Here is an 18,901-nt window from a genome sequence, read left to right as displayed (position 1 = left end):
AAATCATCTGAGCAGTGTAAAAAATAACAAACAAAGACACCCTCATTGTCCTGGCTTCCATCAATCTTTTTTGGTAGGTCTGAGATGGGGGTGCCTCACGTACTTAATTAGAAAAAAATTACATGATTCTGGGAGTATCATTTTTGCCTCTGATGCAGTACCAATAACAAACACATTTTGCAGATGAGGTAACAGATTTAGGGAAATTAAACCATTTACCCTAAACCACATAATTGCCAAGTAGCAGATTCAAATCCAGGTCTGCCTGACTCTAGAATCCATACATTTAATCATAAAGCCATATAAAGAAATCGAGGGAAGACAAGACTGGAGGAAGCTTGCTTGAAACTGCCAACTTGCTTTTCTGAGCCAAATGGCTGGCTCTGTGAAAAGGAAGGGCTCTGTCCTACCAAGGGAATAATCACTGCCCTCAAGAGTCAGAAGTGGGCAGCTAGAGGGGAGAAGGAAGGTGAGTAGGAAGGGTGTGAGCATCCATTTAAGCAAACAAAACAAAACAAAACAAAACAAAACAAAACACCAATTAAGGAAAAATCCTCAGGCAACCCAGAAGGCAGGGAGGGGGGATGGGAGGAGGAGACATTCCAAAGACTGAAACTATTAATGCACAGGTCATTACAAAAGATTCTTCCCAAATGCCAAAACTTTAGTAAAATGCAGAAAAGGAATTCTAGCCCGTTTATGGCATTCCAGAGTCTTCTTTATCTCTATTCTTCTGGAAGGTTAAAATTGGTCAGAAAGCAGCAGAAGGCCAAAGCTACAGCACCTCTGTGGTGTGGGCTAGAGATAGGCAGACAGTATTAGTTTATTTTTTTGGCTTAAGTTCAGGATACACGAAAAAAAAATTTGGGATACATAGTGGGTCAGCATTAAGAGACCTTCCAGAACTTTCCAACTTGCCTTCTGTAAAGCCTTCTGCAAAGTAGTCCAATAAGCAGTTGGGGTGGTTTCTGCTTCTTGATGAAAATTCCCCCAAAAAGAGTAGTAAGGAAGTATAGAAAGCCTCAGAAACAGGCTCCTGGGACACAGCAGGCTCATAATTGGCCACTGGTTTGTACTGAAAAGTCTCCTGTCTTTTTTCAAAGTGGGAGTAGGAGAATACTTCCTGCTCAGTAGTTTAAGACCCTGAGAATGCATGTTCTGGAGCTAGGGAAGGGGTAAACATAGTTGGCAGACAAGAAACAGCCTAGAGGAATTGAAGCGGCCATAATTAGAGACTACTACATGGCTATTTTGGAATTTGGGATCTAAATGGGAACCATTTCTGGAAGGAAGAGGCTAGATTGACTGAGGTCAGATTCCCATAGCAATGGAGAGCCTGGTTCTCTTTAGGTCTGGCAAGTCTGATTGAGGTGTTCAGGAACCCTGTCTCATTTATTTTATGTATAACTCCCTCTAAGACACATAAACTACCAATGTAGAGCCTGCAGATGTGATGGGGGAAAAGTGGGTTAATTGAAAAGAAGTTGGGGGCTCTCCTGAAGCTCTTGGTCAAAAGATCTGTGGAAGGCTTAGAGATGAACACCTGACAAAATGCTTAGTGAGTGTGAAGCTCTTTTCTGCCATTTGTTTCTTCATTGTTTCGTATTGCCACTACTACGGTCACAAGTCACCTCCATTAGCAAGGCTGAGGTATTCAGGAAAAATGTCAAGTCAATACAGCTTTCCGCCTAACCAGAAGGAAATTCTAAGATTAAGGATTTTATTGAAAGTGTGTATGTGCTCCTGCTAGAGAGGAAGGACTGATACTACCTCATCAAATAAGCCCTCTCCATGGTGCCAATCTATAATAATGGCTTTGCCTTTTCTGTTCCATGTGTAAAGTGGAGGGGAGGTGACTTCCTCTATGGCTCAAGAAAAGAACTGGCCCAATTCCAAAACTATGGTTTTTGCAATGTAGTTTTAACTCTTAGCTTGATACTAAGGACTCCACTGTGCTAATACCAGTTGTGTTTTCTAAGAAGCCATTCAGATGGCTAAGATTAATGGGATTTTGGTCCTAATTTCTAGTTGGTGGGGTTAAATTATTATTTTTTTTGAGGAGGGGGAGGGGCAAAAGGAGCAGGAGAAAGAATCTTAACCGTTCCACACACAGCTCAGAGCTGAGCCAAAGGCTGGGCTCATTTCTACAACCCAGAGATCATGACCTGAACCAAAATTGAGTCTGATGTTTGACAGACTGAGGGACCCAGGAGCCCCTTGGTGTGCTTAAATCTTAAGCTAAACTGCAGGCTTTGGGGAATTACCCTGAAAATTCTAAGGCTTCAGTGGAGAAGACCATGAGAAAAAAACAGAGGTCTACAGTAAGATCTGTAGATCCACTGCTTGGTCAAGCACACTAGGCCGTACTATGTTGTGGCCTAGGACATAAGGAAGAAGGCCTGGCCAGGGAAGCAAGAGGGCCTCCAAATTCTAGTTGCTCTTCTGGTTTTGGTTAGAAGTTTCTTCAGTTTATTACAGAAGTAAAAGGAACTCACATGACTCTGATGTCGAATATTTCTCAGTCATTACACAAAGCATTTTATGTTCATTATGTAACTTAATCCTTTTAGCAAGCCTGCAAGGATGGTGGTATTTATTCTAATTTTTACAGGGAAATTTGAGGCTCACAGAAGTTGAGCAATGTGCCCAAGCCTACACAGTGGTAACTCTCCATTGTGTGAGGGACTCGGACTTGGCTGGTGACTGGGCAGTATTTGGCAAAGAGCCATGAAACTTTTCAGTAACTCTGAAGACAGGCAGGTTTTCTTTAGACAGAAGCTGGTAGGCTTTCTAAACTTACTCATAGTCTTGGGTGAGAAAAGAGTATGGAATTGGAGATACGCATAGTTTTTCTAGTCGCATGACTAAAGCCTGACTTTAGGCCAGCTCACTACTTTAGTCCAAAGATAATGGTTGAGTCACCTGGATTTCCCCAGAGGCAAGAGCCTCTAAACCTTAGCCCAAGGGATCTTGTCTAAGAATCCCTCTAGATGAAGAATCATGTATTATTATTATTAATTAAAGATTTTATTTATTTGACAGAGCGATAATAAAAGCACAAGCAAGGGGAGAGGGTAGGCAGAGGGAGAGGAAGAAGTAGGCTCCCTGCTGAGCTGGGAGCCCCATGTGGGGCTTGATCCCAGGACCCTAAGATCATGACCTGAGCTGAAGACAGACGCTTAACCCACTGAGCCACCCAGGCACCCACGCTTAACCCACTGAGCCACCCATGCATTTTTAATGAAATATTCCAGGCACAGAAAAAAGTCTGTATTAGTAGACAATATCGTTTTCCATGCTTTAAGATGGATATAAATAAATAAATAAGATGTATATAAATATATACATATATAATTCTCTATGTATCCCTCTGCAACTTGTTTTTTTTTCCGTTCAACATCATATTTGTGAGATTTACCAGGTTAATTCAAGTAATGAGACATAGTGCTTGAGAAATCTCTCACCTTCCTGTCTATGGTCAGTCTTGCTCCTGGTTCTCAGATGAAAATGTACTGGCTTCAGTGAGCAGGCTGAAAATGTCCTCCCTTAAGTTCCATGTGTCTCTCTTCACTATGTAAAGGTTTGGTGGTGAGAAATGTCTCCCTTCTAAGAAACCTAAGTCCTTCTATTCCCTAAACAGAAGCTAAGAAAAAGAAGGGTTTGGAGGGAATTAAAGAAATGAAGTAGTAACCTCAAAGAATTAAGATGTAGTATTCTCCATCCAAGAAGATGGGTTTAGTAGAGGCAAGGAATGAGTCAAAAGTCCTAAGGAACCCCTTTAAGTACAGGGGATCTTTCTAAAGTTTCACAATTTGGTATTTCCACGAATATTACAAAGAAACACGGACATGATTCTTCTAATAATCTAATAATCGCAAAAAATAATTTGTGACTCTAATTACCACAGATTAAATTTCATGTTTAAGGGAGTTCACTTTTATACACAACCTACCCATTTATCAATATTTTCCTTCCTCCCTTCCTCCCTTTCTGATTTTATTTATTAGAGACACAGAAAGAGAGACACAGGCAGAGGGAGAAGCAGGCTCCATGCAGGGAGCCCGACGTGGGACTCGATCCAGGGTCTTCAGGATCACACCCTGGACTGGAGGCGGCACTAAACTGCTCAGCCACCAGGGCTGCCTTTTTTTTTATTTTTTATTTTTTTTAATTTTTATTTATTTATTTATTTATTTATTTATTTATTTATTTATTTATTTATTTATGATAGGCACACAGTGAGAGAGAGAGAGGCAGAGACACAGGCAGAGGGAGAAGCAGGCTCCATGCACCGGGAGCCCGACGTGGGATTCGATCCCGGGTCTCCAGGATCGCGCCCTGGGCCAAAGGCAGGCGCCAAACCGCTGCGCCACCCAGGGATCCCCCAGGGCTGCCTTTTTGTTTCATTTCTTACTTGGCTATATTATGTCTTCAAATGGAGTTTTCCAAAACTCCATTTCATGGAGTTCATGGTTCATGGGTGACACATCTCCTGTGCCCTGGAATATTTCTGATGATTTCATATTTCAATCATAATTTGACTAAGCTATAAGATCCTTTTTTTTTTTTTTAAGATTTTATTTATTTATTCATGATAGTCACACAGAGAGAGAGAGAGAGAGGCAGAGACATAGGCAGAGGGAGAAGCAGGCTCCATGCAGGGAGCCCGATGTGGGATTCGATCCCGGGTCTCCAGGATCGCGCCCTGGGCCAAAGGCAGGCGCCAAACCGCTGCGCCACCCAGGGATCCCCCAGGGCTGCCTTTTTGTTTCATTTCTTACTTGGCTATATTATGTCTTCAAATGGAGTTTTCCAAAACTCCATTTCATGGAGTTCATGGTTCATGGGTTACACATCTCCTGAGCCCTGGAATATTTCTGATGATTTCATATTTCAATCATAATTTGACTAAGCTATAAGATCCTTTTTAAAAAATATTTTATTTATTTATTTTTTTTAAATTTTTTTTTTTTTTTTAAATTTTTATTTATTTATGATAGTCACAGAGAGAGAGAGAGGTGCAGAGACACAGGCAGAGGGAGAAGCAGGCTCCATGCACCGGGAGCCCGACGTGGGATTCGATCCCGGGTCTCCAGGATCGCGCCCTGGGCCAAAGGCAGGCGCCAAACCGCTGCGCCACCCAGGGATCCCTTATTTATTTATTCATGAGAGACACAGAGAGAGAGGCAGAGACATGGGCAGAGGGAGAAGCAGGCTCCATGCAGGGAGCCCGATGCGGGACTCGATCCCAGGACCCTGGGATCACACCCTGAGCCAAATGCAGAGGCTCAATCACCGAACTACTCAGGTGCCCCTAAGCTATAGGATTCTTAGGTTACGATCGTTTCTCCTCCAAATTTTCTAAATGTTGTCACAAAAATGTCTGAGGACAGCCCTCCTATGTGCCTCAATGTTTTTTTTTCTTTCAGTTCCATATGCTTTGAGATTTTGCAAAAGAGATGTTTGCCAATTCTCCTTTGGTTTACCCATGCCCTTATTCCTTATTCTGGTTGAATCTTGGTGTTTTCTTTGGATCTGATTTACATTCCATTGTGTCTGGAAGATATTCTTTAGTCTGTGTACAGGTATGTGGTGTTATCTAGTTTTTCGTTTTTTTATTTTATTTTTTTGTTTTAAAGATTTTATTTATTTATTTATGAGAGACATAGAGAGAGAGGCAGAGACACAGGCAGAGAAGAAGCAGGCTCCCTGGAGGGAGCCTGATGTGGGACTCCATCGCAGGACCCTGGGATCATACCCTGAGCCAAAGGCAGATGCTCAGCCACTGAGTCACCCAGGTGCCCTAGTATTATCTAGTTTTATAATAGATGAAGCTTCCTTTTCTAGTTTTGTTTGTATGTTTTTATTTTGGTGAGTTTCAAGGAATGAAGCACTTGACGCTTTTTTTCTAGAAGTAGACACAGCTTTTGGCTAATTATAATTATAGCAGGGGAGGTTAAATCAGAAATTTCTATGTCTCATTTGGAAAATACAAGATATCTAGTATATAAAAGGTACAGTATTAGCTATTAAGAGATACAAAGATATAGGAAAACCATTTCTGTATTCAAGGAAATCTACAGTTGAGGAAAAAAGAAAAATGCACTAAATGGCACACGAGCATACATTAAGTGTTATGGGTGCACAGGGAACAGAAGTAGGGGATGTAATTTCTGGCTGGGACAATTCAAGAAGGCTGCATGCAGGAGCTGGAATATATATTGGATTTTGAAAGATGAGTAGGAGGATTTCTATAGGTAAAGATCTCTAGAGAGAGGCAATTGAGGCAGAGTGAATGTCAGGAATAAAGGGGAGTAGAAAAGTAAGGGGCCCAGTGAGCAGGGCAGTCAGTTGAGTGTAGGTGAAGAGGACGCTCAGGGGTAACAGTGGGAAGCAATAATGTATTGTTTGGCTCTGAGCGCTGCACTTGCTACCTGTAGTAGCACAGAAAATCTAGATGAAAACTTGGCTCCCTGGCCTGCCTGCCTGCATGTGAAAGAACTACTTTACACTGCTGCTTGGGTCACTCATTTTGGACTAGGAGGAGCTACAGGAGATGTTGCACAAGACCAGAGAGCCAATGAGACAGAACACAGAACTGATACTGAAGCCTCGACAATGAAGTTTTCACTAGGCTTTGAATTGATGGGGATCGGCTGTCATACAACTTGGAATTTCTACCAAAAACTGAAAATGAGAAAGACAGGCAGGAGCCTTGTCTGCATAGTCTCGCCTACACGTTCCCCAAGGTGGTCCTATTAGCATCCCTCAAGCCCTGAGCACCTTGTTCAAGCCACTGTCCAGAAAGCCTCGGCAGCTCACCACTGCTGGCAGAGACAAGCAAGCCCGGAATATGAGAAACCCCCTTCTGGATAAATTCATGCTCCTACTCTGCCACTCAGTTCAGATATAACAGCAACAGGGTAATAAAGTCTCATGCGACTGCAATTTAATTACTTTTCCCAAATTTACCATAAGTAATTAAAACTAAATGACCTGGAAATAATGGGAAAAGGTTCATATGGGATGCAGGATGTCTGATCTTATCACCAGGAGCTAATTTGCCCCAGATTGGGTAATCTCTAATGCTTCCCTAGTCATTAGCCTCATGTAGGCTGCCTACATCTCTCCAAGTTTTTTAGTGGAAAAATAGCAGCCACCGCCATCTAAACCTTTACTGTTTCCTTAGCTTATAAACCCATCCAAGATTATACCTCCTCCAAAACAGCAATGGACTCTAGGGTATTATGCTAGCATTATTTATGGATTTCTCTCTCTTTTTTTTTTTAATAGTTTGGCAGTTTATTTTTTTTTAAGATTTTGTTTATTTATTTATAGAGACACAGAGAGAGAATGAGAGGCAGAGACACAGGCAGAGGGAGAAGCAGGCTCCACGCAGAGAGCCTGACGTGGGACTCGATCCAGGGTCTCCAGGATCACACCCCAGGCTGCAAGCGGCGCCAAACCACTGCGCCACTGGGGCTGCCCTGAATTTCTCTTATATGAGCAAGCTGGAGTTTCCTATGGAACCTTGGTTCCTTACCAAGTCTCTTCATGTCAATTCAGGACATCAACACTGGACTTTAAAGAGGTGCCAGAGAGTTGCTCCTTTGTCTGTCTGCCCACGAGAGGGGAGGAGGAGTTTGCTAATTAGAGCAAATGGGAAAGTTATGGCATTGTCTTCCTCAAGTCTGAGGCAGGATGAGACACAGTGGAAGTTATAAAGCTTCATGAACTACTCTGGAATTAGGTGATCAAATGGATAAAGGCAAGTGTGGTTCTGGTTTTCAGAAGAATGGTGGTACCATGATTCATGCGTGAATCTGGAATGGGACATAGAATTGCAAGGGTGCAATGAATAGAAAGTATGGAATTCCATAATTTGCTCATCTATAAGAATGCATAAGCTGAGCCAGGTGACTTCTGTAGCCCCAACTCACTAACATTCCTGGACTCAGTGCTGGAACTAGATCATGAGAAATCTGGAAGTTCAAACTGTATTCTAAAGGTAATGGGAAGTCTTCAAAAAAGTTTTTACAACAGGGACATGATCAGAGGTATCCTTTAGGAAGACAACACTGACAACATGCCACCTCTGTGAAATGAGAGAAAACAATGAGGATGATGATTACGATAAACAAATAACAGCTAACATTTTTTTGACAGCTAACATTCTATGTTCACACACTCTTCTAAGTGCTTTTGTTTATTTATTTAGTACTCCCAATAAACCTACAAGATAGTTTCAATTTTTACCCCATTTTATAGTGAGAAAATCACGCACAAAGACGTCAAGTCAATTCCTTAAGTGACTAGTAAGTGACAGAAGCAGGATTCAGTCTGGCAGCCTGACTCCAAAATTCATGTTCTAATCCATAGAAGGAATGGCACAAGGGCTGATTTGGAAGAATAAGAGGAAATAGAAACAGCAAAATAACTTAGAGAACACCACAATGATTCAGGAAGAGGTCTTTGGGGGTCTCTCTTCTCAGTCACAAACTGGCTACTAGATACCGCCACATACTTGGAAATCTTAGAGGTACTTCCAACTTCATGTGCCCCTTCACAAAGCCTTTTCTCCCCACAAATCTGCTCCTCCCTCACCCTTCCTCATCTGAGTATACCACCACCTACCTCGTTTTGCCAACTAGAAACTTGGGCTTCACCTACCAACTGTCCTCTCCCTCACCCCTTACATTCCTTCCTTGTCCTTTCCTTGTTAGTCACCTTAGATTCCTTTTCTTATGCCTAAAATTTTTGATGTTCCCCAAGGCCTTGTCTTGGTTTCTTTTCTTTTAAGGCCACACACCTCCGGGTGATCTCCTCTACTCTCACAGCTTCGGTTACCATCTCTATGCCCACCCCTCTCTCAAACCTGTACTTCAAACACAGGTTCCTTTCCTGAGCTCCATGCCTGCACATCAAGTCCTGCATGTCAAGGCCACCTGCCAGGAACTCATCTTATCCCATATGGAACTCGTCATTTCCCTGCCTCCCACCCTGCAAATCCTCTGCTGATTTCTATCTTAGTGAATAGAACACCAGAAACCTTATTGCTCAAGCAAGAAATCTGGAAGTCTTCCCTAATTTCTCTTTCACTTGACATTTCCAGGCAACCACCAAGCTATTCATAGTTTTTAATCACCTTATTATTTCTCTTCCCTACTGCCACTGCTACTGCCTTAGTTTAGGACCTCTTCTATTTTACCAGGATTGTTTCAGTAGTCTTCCTGCCTCCATGTTTACCCTCCTCACATCACTCTCTACACCATAGTGTAGCCAAAATGATCTTCATAAAATGTGGATTTTTATGTTATCCCTTTCCTTTAAACTCTTAAATTACTGTTACCTATTAAACTTCTTAGGGGACAGTCCATGATTTGGCCCTTGGCCATCTGTATAGCCTTATCTCCTATGTATCTATTCTTCTTTGAATTCTATATTTCAGTTATTATGAATTATTTATCATTCTTTCATATAACAAGTATTTATTGAGTTCCTGTAGGCCCTCAAGATAGAACAGTGAAAGAAAAGATAAGGTTACCTACATTCTCAAACTAACATTTATTTGAGACAGGTAAACAAGATATAGCCAGACAGTGTTAATGCTGGGAAGGAAATAAAGCAGGTTGATGTAGCAGAGAATATTGGGACAGATTACTTCCTTTTATTATTATTATTATTATTTTTTCTTTTATTATTTTTTCAAAGATTTTACTTATTTATTCATGAGAGACATAGAGAGAAGACAGAGACACAGGCAGAGGGAGAAGCAGGCTCCATGCAAGGAGCCCAATGTGGGACTCGATCACGAAACTCTGGGATCATGGTCTGGACCAAAGGCAGACACTCAGGATCCCTGGGTGGCTCAGCGGTTTAGCGCCTGCCTTTGGCCCAGGGTGTGATCCTGGAGTTCTAGGATTGATTCCCACATCGGGCTCCCGGCATGGAGCCTGCTTCTCCCTCTGCCTGTGTCTCTGCCTCTCTCTCTGTATCTCATGAATAAATAAATAAAATTTAAAAAAACAAAACAAAACAAAACAAAACAAAAAAAAACAAAGGCAGACACTCAACTGCTCAGGCATCCCACTTCCTTTTATTTTTTAAAGATTTATTTACTTATTTTATATATATAGAGAGAGACTGTGTGTGTGTGTGTGTGTGTGTGTGTGTGTGTATGCGTGCCTACAAGCAGGGAGGAGGGGCAGAGAGGGAGGGAGAGAGAATCTCAAGTAGACTCTGCAGCTGAGCACAGAGCCTGACATGGGGCTCAATCTCATGATCCTGAGATCATGACCTGAGCCAAAACCAAGAATCAGACACTTAACTAAGCTGCCCAGGTATCCTGGGACAGATTATATCTGACAGGATAGTCAATGAAGTCTCTTCTTTTTTTTTTTTTTTTAATGAAGTCTCTTCTTAAGTGATGAAATTCAAGCTAAGATCAAAATGAAGAGATGTTTCTGGAATAAGATATGCTCTCTCACACTTCACACTCTTGACGTATCTAGAACATTCCTTTCTCCAGTCCAGTGGGACTCTACTCATTTTTCAAGATTCAGCTCAAGGGTTATATCCTTAATTAAGTTCTTTCCTGACTCTTTTCTCCTTTTTGACTATACAGAATTCTACCACGACACTCAGGCAGTCTTGAGCATCCAGTGGGTCTTTGTGTTTGATGAAAGAGTAAAATACTTGAGACAGAACTCTACGATCAGTGATGGGCTGGAGCCAGCCTGTTCTGCTTGTTTACTGATACTTTTGGAGAGCTGGTTGTTAACAATTTATCAGCACACCACTGGTAGCAGTGTACCACAAAATACTGACCTTTTTCTTGGCAGTTAAATTTATATATAGATGCATATATCCTTAAAAAATATTATTATTATTATTGTTATTTTTGAGAGAGAAAATAAGTAGGAGGAGGGGCAGAGGGAGAGGGAAAAGCAGGCTCCCCCCTGAGCAGGGAGCCCAATGTGGGGGTTGATCCCAGGACCCTGAGATTATGACCTGAGCTGAAGTCAGATACTTAACCAGCTGTGCCACCTAGGTGCCCTAATGCATGTATGTATCTAAAACCAAATCTTTCTGAAGGCTTTATTATGAAAAACAGCAGTCTTATGTTCCCCCTATTCATTTCCTTTTTCCCAAAGACAACTTTTTAGACTTATTTTTGATGAGTATTTTAGCATTTACCTCCCCATCTCTATATAATAACATTTTTTATATTATTACTTCTTGATTTTTTAGCTTTGGGTATTATCAACAGACTTCCCACAAAGGAAGATGCAGATTTAGCTTTCTCCCTGTTCTCTCTTTTTCTTCCTATCCCTCATCCTTTCAATACTGTTACAGCATCATTTTGGTCTATAGAGTTTGACTACATAAATTCTGTTTCATAGTTGAAATACATAGTGAACTATGATGTCTTTTCCTTTCCTGTACAACTTTTTATTTTATTTTATTTTATTTTATTTATTTTTTTAATTTTTATTTATTTATGATAGTCACAGAGAGAGAGAGAGAGGCAGAGACACAGGCAGAGGGAGAAGCAGGCTCCATGCACTGGGAGCCTGATGTGGGATTCAATCCCGGGTCTCCGGGATCGCGCCCTGGGCCAAATGCAGGCGCCAAAGCGCTGCACCACCCAGGGATCCCTCCTGTACAACTTTTTAAACAGAGTTCATAATTGTTTTGTTTTTGTTAGATAGTATTCTATGCTATTACTAATCCAACCCAAACTTTTAGCCAGTTGTTTAAATCTTTCAAGATGTTTATATGCATCTGGTATTTTATCACTTTCATCTTTTTGAATAAGTGCTTTGTGGATTACACTCTGGGCTAACCGCTCCCTTTATGCTCGTGCATAGTTGTCATCCTTGGATCTGCCTTCAGTATCATCCTATGGATTCTTTTTGCTTTTTTAGAGTTGGATCTCTTTTTAAATATTTTTTAAAAAGATTTTATTTATTTATTTATTCATGAGAGAGAGAGAGAGAGAAAGAGAGAGAGAGAGGTAGAGACACAGGCAGAGGGAGAAGCAGGCTCTATTGCAGGGAACCCGATGTGGGACTCGATCCCAGGTCTCTAGGATCAGGCCCTGGGCTGAAGGCAGCACTAAACCGCTGAGCCACCCGGGCTGCCCTGGATCTCTTGTATCTTACCTCTTTGGTTTACTCTTCGTTTTGGTGGAACACATCTAGAAAAGTTTTTGAGACTTTTCCATGGTCACATTTAACATTTTGCTGGTATAGAATTTTAGGTTTTTTTTTTTTTTTTAAATTTAAAAGATTTTATTTATTTATTTGAGAATAAATAATTTATAAAAATTTATTAAAAATTCATAAAAAAATTATCTCGTGCACACATGCATGAGAGTATGAGTGGTGGGGAAGGGCAGAGGGAGAGGGGCAAGTAGACTTTCTGCTGAGCAGGGACCCTGATGTGGGGCTCAATGTGGGGCTCAATCTCAGGACCCTGAGATCATGACCTATGACCTGAACTGAAGGTAGATGTCTGACTGAGCTACCCAGGTACCCCTAGAATTCTAGGTTGAAATTAGTTTTCACTTTTTTTTTTTTTAAGATTTTATTTTTATTCATGACACAGAGAGAGAGAGACAGAAAGAGACAGAGAGAGAGAGAGAGAGACAGGCAGAGGGAGAAGCAGGCTCCATGCAGGGAGCCCAATGATGTGGGACTTGGCTGAAAAAGGCAGAGCCACCCAGGCATCCCAGCCATCCATTTGGTTCCTGATTGGTTGTATAGGATGCTTAACCAGCTGTGCCACCCAGCTATTATTCTTTCTTCTTTTCTCTTTTCTTTTCTTCCGTTTTTCTTTCTTTCTTTCTTTCTTTCTTTCTTTCTTTCTTTCTTTCTTTCTTTCTTTCTTTCTTTCTTTCTTTTCTTTCTTTTCTTTCTTTTCTTTCTTTCTCTTTCCTTTCTTCCTTCCTTCCTTCCCTCCTTCCTTTTTCTTTGTTTTTTTTTTTTTTTAAAGATTTTATTTATTTGACAGAGAGAGCAAGAGAGCATAAGCAGGGAGAGCAGCAGCAGAGGGAGAAGGAGAAGGAGAAGCAGGCTCCCTGTTGAGCAGGGAGCCTAATGTGGAGCTCGATCCCAGGACCCTGGGATCATGACCTGAGCTGAAGGCAGAGGCTTAACCAACTGAGCCGCCCAGGCGCCCCCCTTTTATTTTTTCTTTGTAAGTTTGTAGCATATTTTTTTCTCCAGTGTTCCGAAATTTAATGATGTAGGTTTATTTTTACCCATTGTATTGGGCACATAGTAGGCTTTTTCATTCTGTAAATTCTTATCTCTCAGTTGTGAGACATTTTCCTATATTTATTTCTGAAATAATTTCTAACTCTGATTTCTGAACTGTATGTTTTTTTTTTTTAACAGAACTCCTATTCAGATGTTAAATACCCTGAACTGGTCCTCTCATCTCCTTATCTTTTCTATGTTCCATCTCTTTATCTCTCTGCTCAACTTTCTGGGAAATGTGACATTTATCTTCCAATTCTTTTATTGTAATTTTCCTTTTATAATCATGGTTTTAATTTTCTAGAGTTCTTCTTTTGCTCTTTGAAATAATAGATTGTTTGAAAGTATTTTTCTCTCCCTAAAGAGTCTCTGTTTCTTCTAAGTTGCTTTTTTTCTGTTTAATTTGTGGATCTTTCATGGTAGGCTTTCTTTAGATCTCTGGTAATCTTTGATTATCTCTTCATCTTTAGAAAAGGATTCAGGATGCCTGCGTGGCTCAGCGGTTAAGTGTCTGCCTTCAGCCCAGGGCGTGATCCTGGAGTCCAGGGATCGAGTCCCACATTGAGCTCCCTGTGAGGAGCCTGCTTCTCCCTCTGCCTATGTCTCTACCTCTCTCTCTGTGTCTCTCATGAATGAATGAATGAATGAATAAATAAATAAAAATCTTAAAAAAAAAAGAAAAGGATTTTAAAAAAGCTGATTGGAAGCTCTAAGCACATGAATAGAACCTGTCATCCATAATTTTTCACTGCAGGGTGATTTGACTGGGCTGTTAGAAATTTCTGATGTAAATAAATTTAGGTTTTTCTTCTTGGGCTAGTCAGAATGTCCAGAGAGGATTCTTCCAAACTCCTGACTGAAGGCTTTAGGCCTGGTTGTCAGGGTTTGGGAGTCAAGTTGGGAAGCGGGCTTGGGGGAGAACAGATCTTAGTGACCAATATCCCTATGGTCTCCAACTTTATTATTATTATTTTTTAAGATTTTATTCATTTACTTGAGAGAGATTCAGAGACAAAGCATGAGCAATGGGGAGGAGGCAGAGGGAGATGGAGAAGCAGACTCCCTGCCGAGCTGGGAGCTCAACATGGGGCTCAATCCCAAGATCCTGGGATCATGACCCACACTGAAGGCAGACCCTTAATCAACTGAGCCACCTAGGCACCCCACTTTCCTGGTTTTTAATTATGGTACTTACTCCGTCAATCCTGTCTACTGTCTTCCATGAGTCTTTCTAAAAGAGCAAAGGTTTAACCTTTAGCTATGTCCCTATGTAGCTTCTCTCTCCAAAATGCTTCCCCCAATCCCTCACTGGCAGCTAGGAGAGGCAGTTCAGCTTTCACTGAAATTGTAGTCTTCCCCATCCTTCTATCAGTTCTGGACAGAGAAATTGACAGATATCAGAACTAGAATCAAGGTTTTAGAATCTGCTCTTTCAGGCTGATTCATCCAGTCTGGTGTTCTCCAAAATTTGTTTTATAGATCTGCTTCACATCTCTAGGAAGGACAAATGCCCCTTCCCCGCTATACTGCAAACAACTGTGCTTTAACAGTTTTAAATACTGAGTTTCTTTTTTTTTTCTTTTAGATTTTATTTATTTATTAGAGAGAGAGAGAGAGAGAGAGGGAGAGGGAGAGAGAGAGAGAGAAAGGCAGAGACATAGGCAAGAGGAGAAGCAGGCTACCTGCTGGGAGCCTGATACAGGACTCAATCCCAGGACCCCTGGGGATCACAGCCTGAGCCAAAGGCAGACACTCAACCACTGAGCCACCCAGGTGCCCCATAAATACTGAGTTTCTGCATAAGAATTTATCTTAACAAAGAGTTTCCTTTCTAAAAAGTCTGAAGACCATTTCTTTGGTAATATCCTTCCACTCTTCCACTGCCTATGGTTGCATTTTATACAGGAAAAACCTGAGGTCCATGCAGAGGAATGATCTTATTAAATATCATTTAAGTTCTTCTTACTCCTAGGTCAGGCTGTTCATAAACCAAGATTTTAGGATACTCTAGATACTCCATAACTTGAAACAAAGAACCAGTCCCTTAAAAAATTGCATGTGGCTTAAATGACCACATCTCCTAGCCCTCTGCCTTCTTCAGGGCTGCTTTGGGACACTGAGATAAGGGAGGGTGACCCTTGGACATTGGTACAGTGTCATTCCAGCACTGCCAGTGGCGCACTACTTTGGCCATCCCATCAAGCAGCATATAGAAGCAAGAGAAAGTAGCTTCTCTCAGGACCACAACTGGGATAAATGTGAGAAAGTTGCTAGAAATGCTTTCAGAGACCATTTCTCTATGGAGCCAAAACCAAGGCCTTACAAAAGGCCTAGGCACTCTTCTTTCCTTCACCTTTTTCCTTTTCTTCTCTTCCTCAAGCTGAGCCCTTTCCTAGGCTGGACTGGCCCCCAAAACCTCCTGGGGATGCCAGGGACCTTGCCTCAAGCAGATACAAGGGAAAACATACCCTTCCTCCACGGTGACTGAGTTCATGAGAAGGCAACTGGTGATAGTCACTCTATCTCTTATGACACAGGATGAACCAACGACTGAATGCTTAATGGATGACTTCTCTCCAACCTGTGTATCTGGCCCAATGAGGCTGTCAACTCCAATCTGCAAAAGGCAAATATAAAACCTTGTCCATTCATCTCAACCAATTGCAAACCAACCCCTCAGATCCCTTGAGTTGGAGTCTATGCTATCTCTTCCCAGAGATACTTTAGCAGAGCTCCCTCTGCATGTCTCAGGGCCACAATGTCGCATAATACCTCTGAGATCAACTCAGACTTACACACTCATGCATTTGTGTATATAGATGTGCTTTTTTTTTGTTAAAGATTTTATTTATTTATTCATGAGAGACACAGAGAGGCAGAGACACAGGCAGAGGGAGAAGCAGGCTCCACGCAGGGAGCCCGACGTGGGACTCGATCTCGGGACTCCAGGACCACGGCCCGGGCCGAAAGCAGGAGCTAAACTGCTGAGCCACCCAGAGATCCCCTAGATGTGCTCTTTTAAAGAGAGTGCTCAAATCAGGGTAAGAAGAGGGACAGAGATGGAAAGCTCTGTCTGTGTCTGAGTCCCAAGACCATAATGGACCTTCCTTACTGAATTTTTTTTTTAAGATTTTATTTATTTATTCATGAGAGACACACACACACACACAGACACACACACACACACACACACACACACACACACACAGAGAGAGAAAGAGGCAGAGACAGAAGCAGGCTCCATGCAGGGAGCCCGACGTGAGACTCGATCCCAGGTCTCCAGGATCACACCCTGGACTGAAGGCGGCGCTAAACTGCTGAGCCACTGGGGCTGCCCTCCTTACTGAATTTGTGTACCTGGGGTCAGCACCTGTCCAGGTAGTCTTCTTGCGTGTCTGGGATAGAAGATGGTATTTTATAATCAGAACCCAGTTGGGATTTCCTGAGGACTAATGAGTTTCAGAGCCTGAGAATCCCAATCCATCTTCAAGGACATACCTCAGTGCACCAGAGATTGTTCCATAATGCCCTGCCCAAGCTAGCACTTACCAGGTGTTTGTTGACAATCTGGGCTGATGAATGAATCAGTGATTCTTCTGGACAGAGAACAGACAGCAATTTGGGCACCTTGAGGAAAGAGATTTGATCACTAAAGTTAAGACTAGAAAACAACTGAAAGCATCTTCGGTAGAACTCAATGCTCAGTTAGAGGTATAGGGAGTTTTGAGCCACAGCTTTCCTGTTTGGGTGGGGCAGAGCAGGAGGCTGCTACATTTCTCCTAGGACAAGGACTGAATATGCAGCAAATTCTAGATGGTCTTATCCTTAGTTTCCTAGCTGAGAAATCTCCTCCCTGAAAGTAATGCCATGTCCCTCAACTGGGAGGCACTGAGAGAAGCCTTCAAGATACTCAGCAGCACTTGGCAGAGGCCTATTGAGGGCAAGTAGCATTCTGAGTCCTGACCATAATCATCCCAGGTTCCTGCTCCCCTCTTAGACCACTGTGGCCATGCATAAAGGGAGGGTAGGAGTAATGTTAGACAAATTCCACAAGCAGGACAATTCCTGAGAAGGCATCTATGTTCTTCACCAGCCAAAACATTGAAGGTGTTCAAACTATACTTTCTCCAGTATGAGAAAACTGAAAAGGCTATAGATGTGGAGAATTTTAGCTCTGGACTCATTAGGAAGGCACAGGTAGTATGCTTCTCTGTCATTCTCTAGCATGGACAGAATGCTAGTCAGAGCACTATGTGTGGTGGCCGAGGGACATCTTGCCAGGACTGGCTATGCTGGAAAGTGTGAAGGCTAATCCCTCAGCCCCTATCCCTGGGATCTTCTTCCTCTATTATACTTCAACCAAGGCCATTTGGGCCTCTGTGCTGCACAGCACCTGCTGGTACTTCAGAGGACACTTCTTCAGCCTCAGCCCCCAGGCTCCATGGACCTGCTTTCAGACCAGGCTGATAGACTGAATGAGAACTGAAAAGTCAAATTAAGGCATGTTTCTAATAACTCTGACTCTAACCTGAGGATAACTTTACTGAAGACTGCCCTGGATTACATGTGGGACTAGTTACGATTTCGCATAAACTCCCTGGCTTGGATTCTCTTGGATCTCTAACCAATTGAGGGTGAAGCCAGCTTGAGGTCGGGGGCAGGGCTATACCCATCATATAGCACAGGTCTTCAAGATTTCTGAGCCAGGTTTTCTTCAGGAACTACATTCCAATTCCGGTTTTCAAGAATATCTTTTATCACTCTACTTGACCTCCTCCTGTCTCCCCCACCCCCAAGTTTATACCTGTACTGACAGTTTTCAGAGTTCTACCATAAACCGTATCAACAGCTAATCTTTTCATCCTCTCACCAATGTTGTCCTTGTATGCATCCCCAGCATAGTTCCCTCAGGCACCTAACCTTTCCTCCTCTCATCTCAACCCCTTACTGCTGTTTCCTTTTCATGGTCTCTTCTCATCATCCCTCCCTCCTAAAACTTCCTCCTGTGCCTGCTACACAAAGAAGAGCTCCCTTATATCCTCAGTTCCTTCACTGTCTCCTCACTCCATCCCCTTTCAACTAAAACTTGGCCTATCTTTTAGAGCACTGCTTCTCCTTCAATAGAAGCTGCCCATTCTCCATATCTCCCAAACCTCATGGTTAAAGGGAGAGGTTAGCACTCTAATGCTGTTTCCAGATACTTCCCTCTCATACACTTCCCTCTCATAGACATTCCTTCTTTGAGGCTCTGCCATCTGACTACTCTATACTCTGTTCCTTTGCCTTTTTAGGAAAGCCTCCTCCTTGTGCTTATGTTTACTTCACCAGAGTAATGATCACATAGTATTTATTGGCTTGTTTATGAAGTACTGCAGATATCCTCATGCCCAGCAGAACTGGAGAAAGCTGCTGAACCCAGACGCCAAAAGTTAGCCTTCCTGGGGATCTTAGCCCTTCTTTGTAACCACTGAGGCTCTACCTCTATGGATTAGGCCCACAGCTTCTCTTTTCCTGTACCTGGGTACCCCAATGGTATCACCTGACATGCCGGGTCTTGCTCAACCTTGGGAAAGAGGGATACTGAACAAGTCACTGGGTATTTAATGAAGAAATAAGACAAAAGGCTCAGTCTGTTTCTG

At 42.3% G+C, this 18,901-nt stretch overlaps 1 protein-coding gene across 3 annotated transcripts in view; it reads right to left on the bottom strand.

Moving 5' to 3' along the window:
* Positions 1 to 18,901, bottom strand: part of EIF2B3 (eukaryotic translation initiation factor 2B subunit gamma) — a 144,986-nt gene that overhangs the window by 15,361 nt on the left and 110,724 nt on the right. For all 3 annotated transcript variants that reach the window (XM_072772446.1, XM_072772448.1, XM_072772447.1), the window contains 2 exons: positions 16,812 to 16,889; positions 15,731 to 15,879 (listed from right to left, as the gene is read on the bottom strand). In XM_072772446.1, coding sequence (XP_072628547.1) covers positions 15,731 to 15,879; positions 16,812 to 16,889 — 227 coding nt within the window. The remainder of the gene's footprint in view (positions 1 to 15,730; positions 15,880 to 16,811; positions 16,890 to 18,901) is intronic.

This window comes from Canis lupus, chromosome 13 (assembly GCF_048164855.1).
Source record: "Canis lupus baileyi chromosome 13, mCanLup2.hap1, whole genome shotgun sequence".
Taxonomy (NCBI): domain Eukaryota; kingdom Metazoa; phylum Chordata; class Mammalia; order Carnivora; family Canidae; genus Canis; species Canis lupus.
This window is presented reverse-complemented; position numbering and strand designations above follow the sequence as displayed.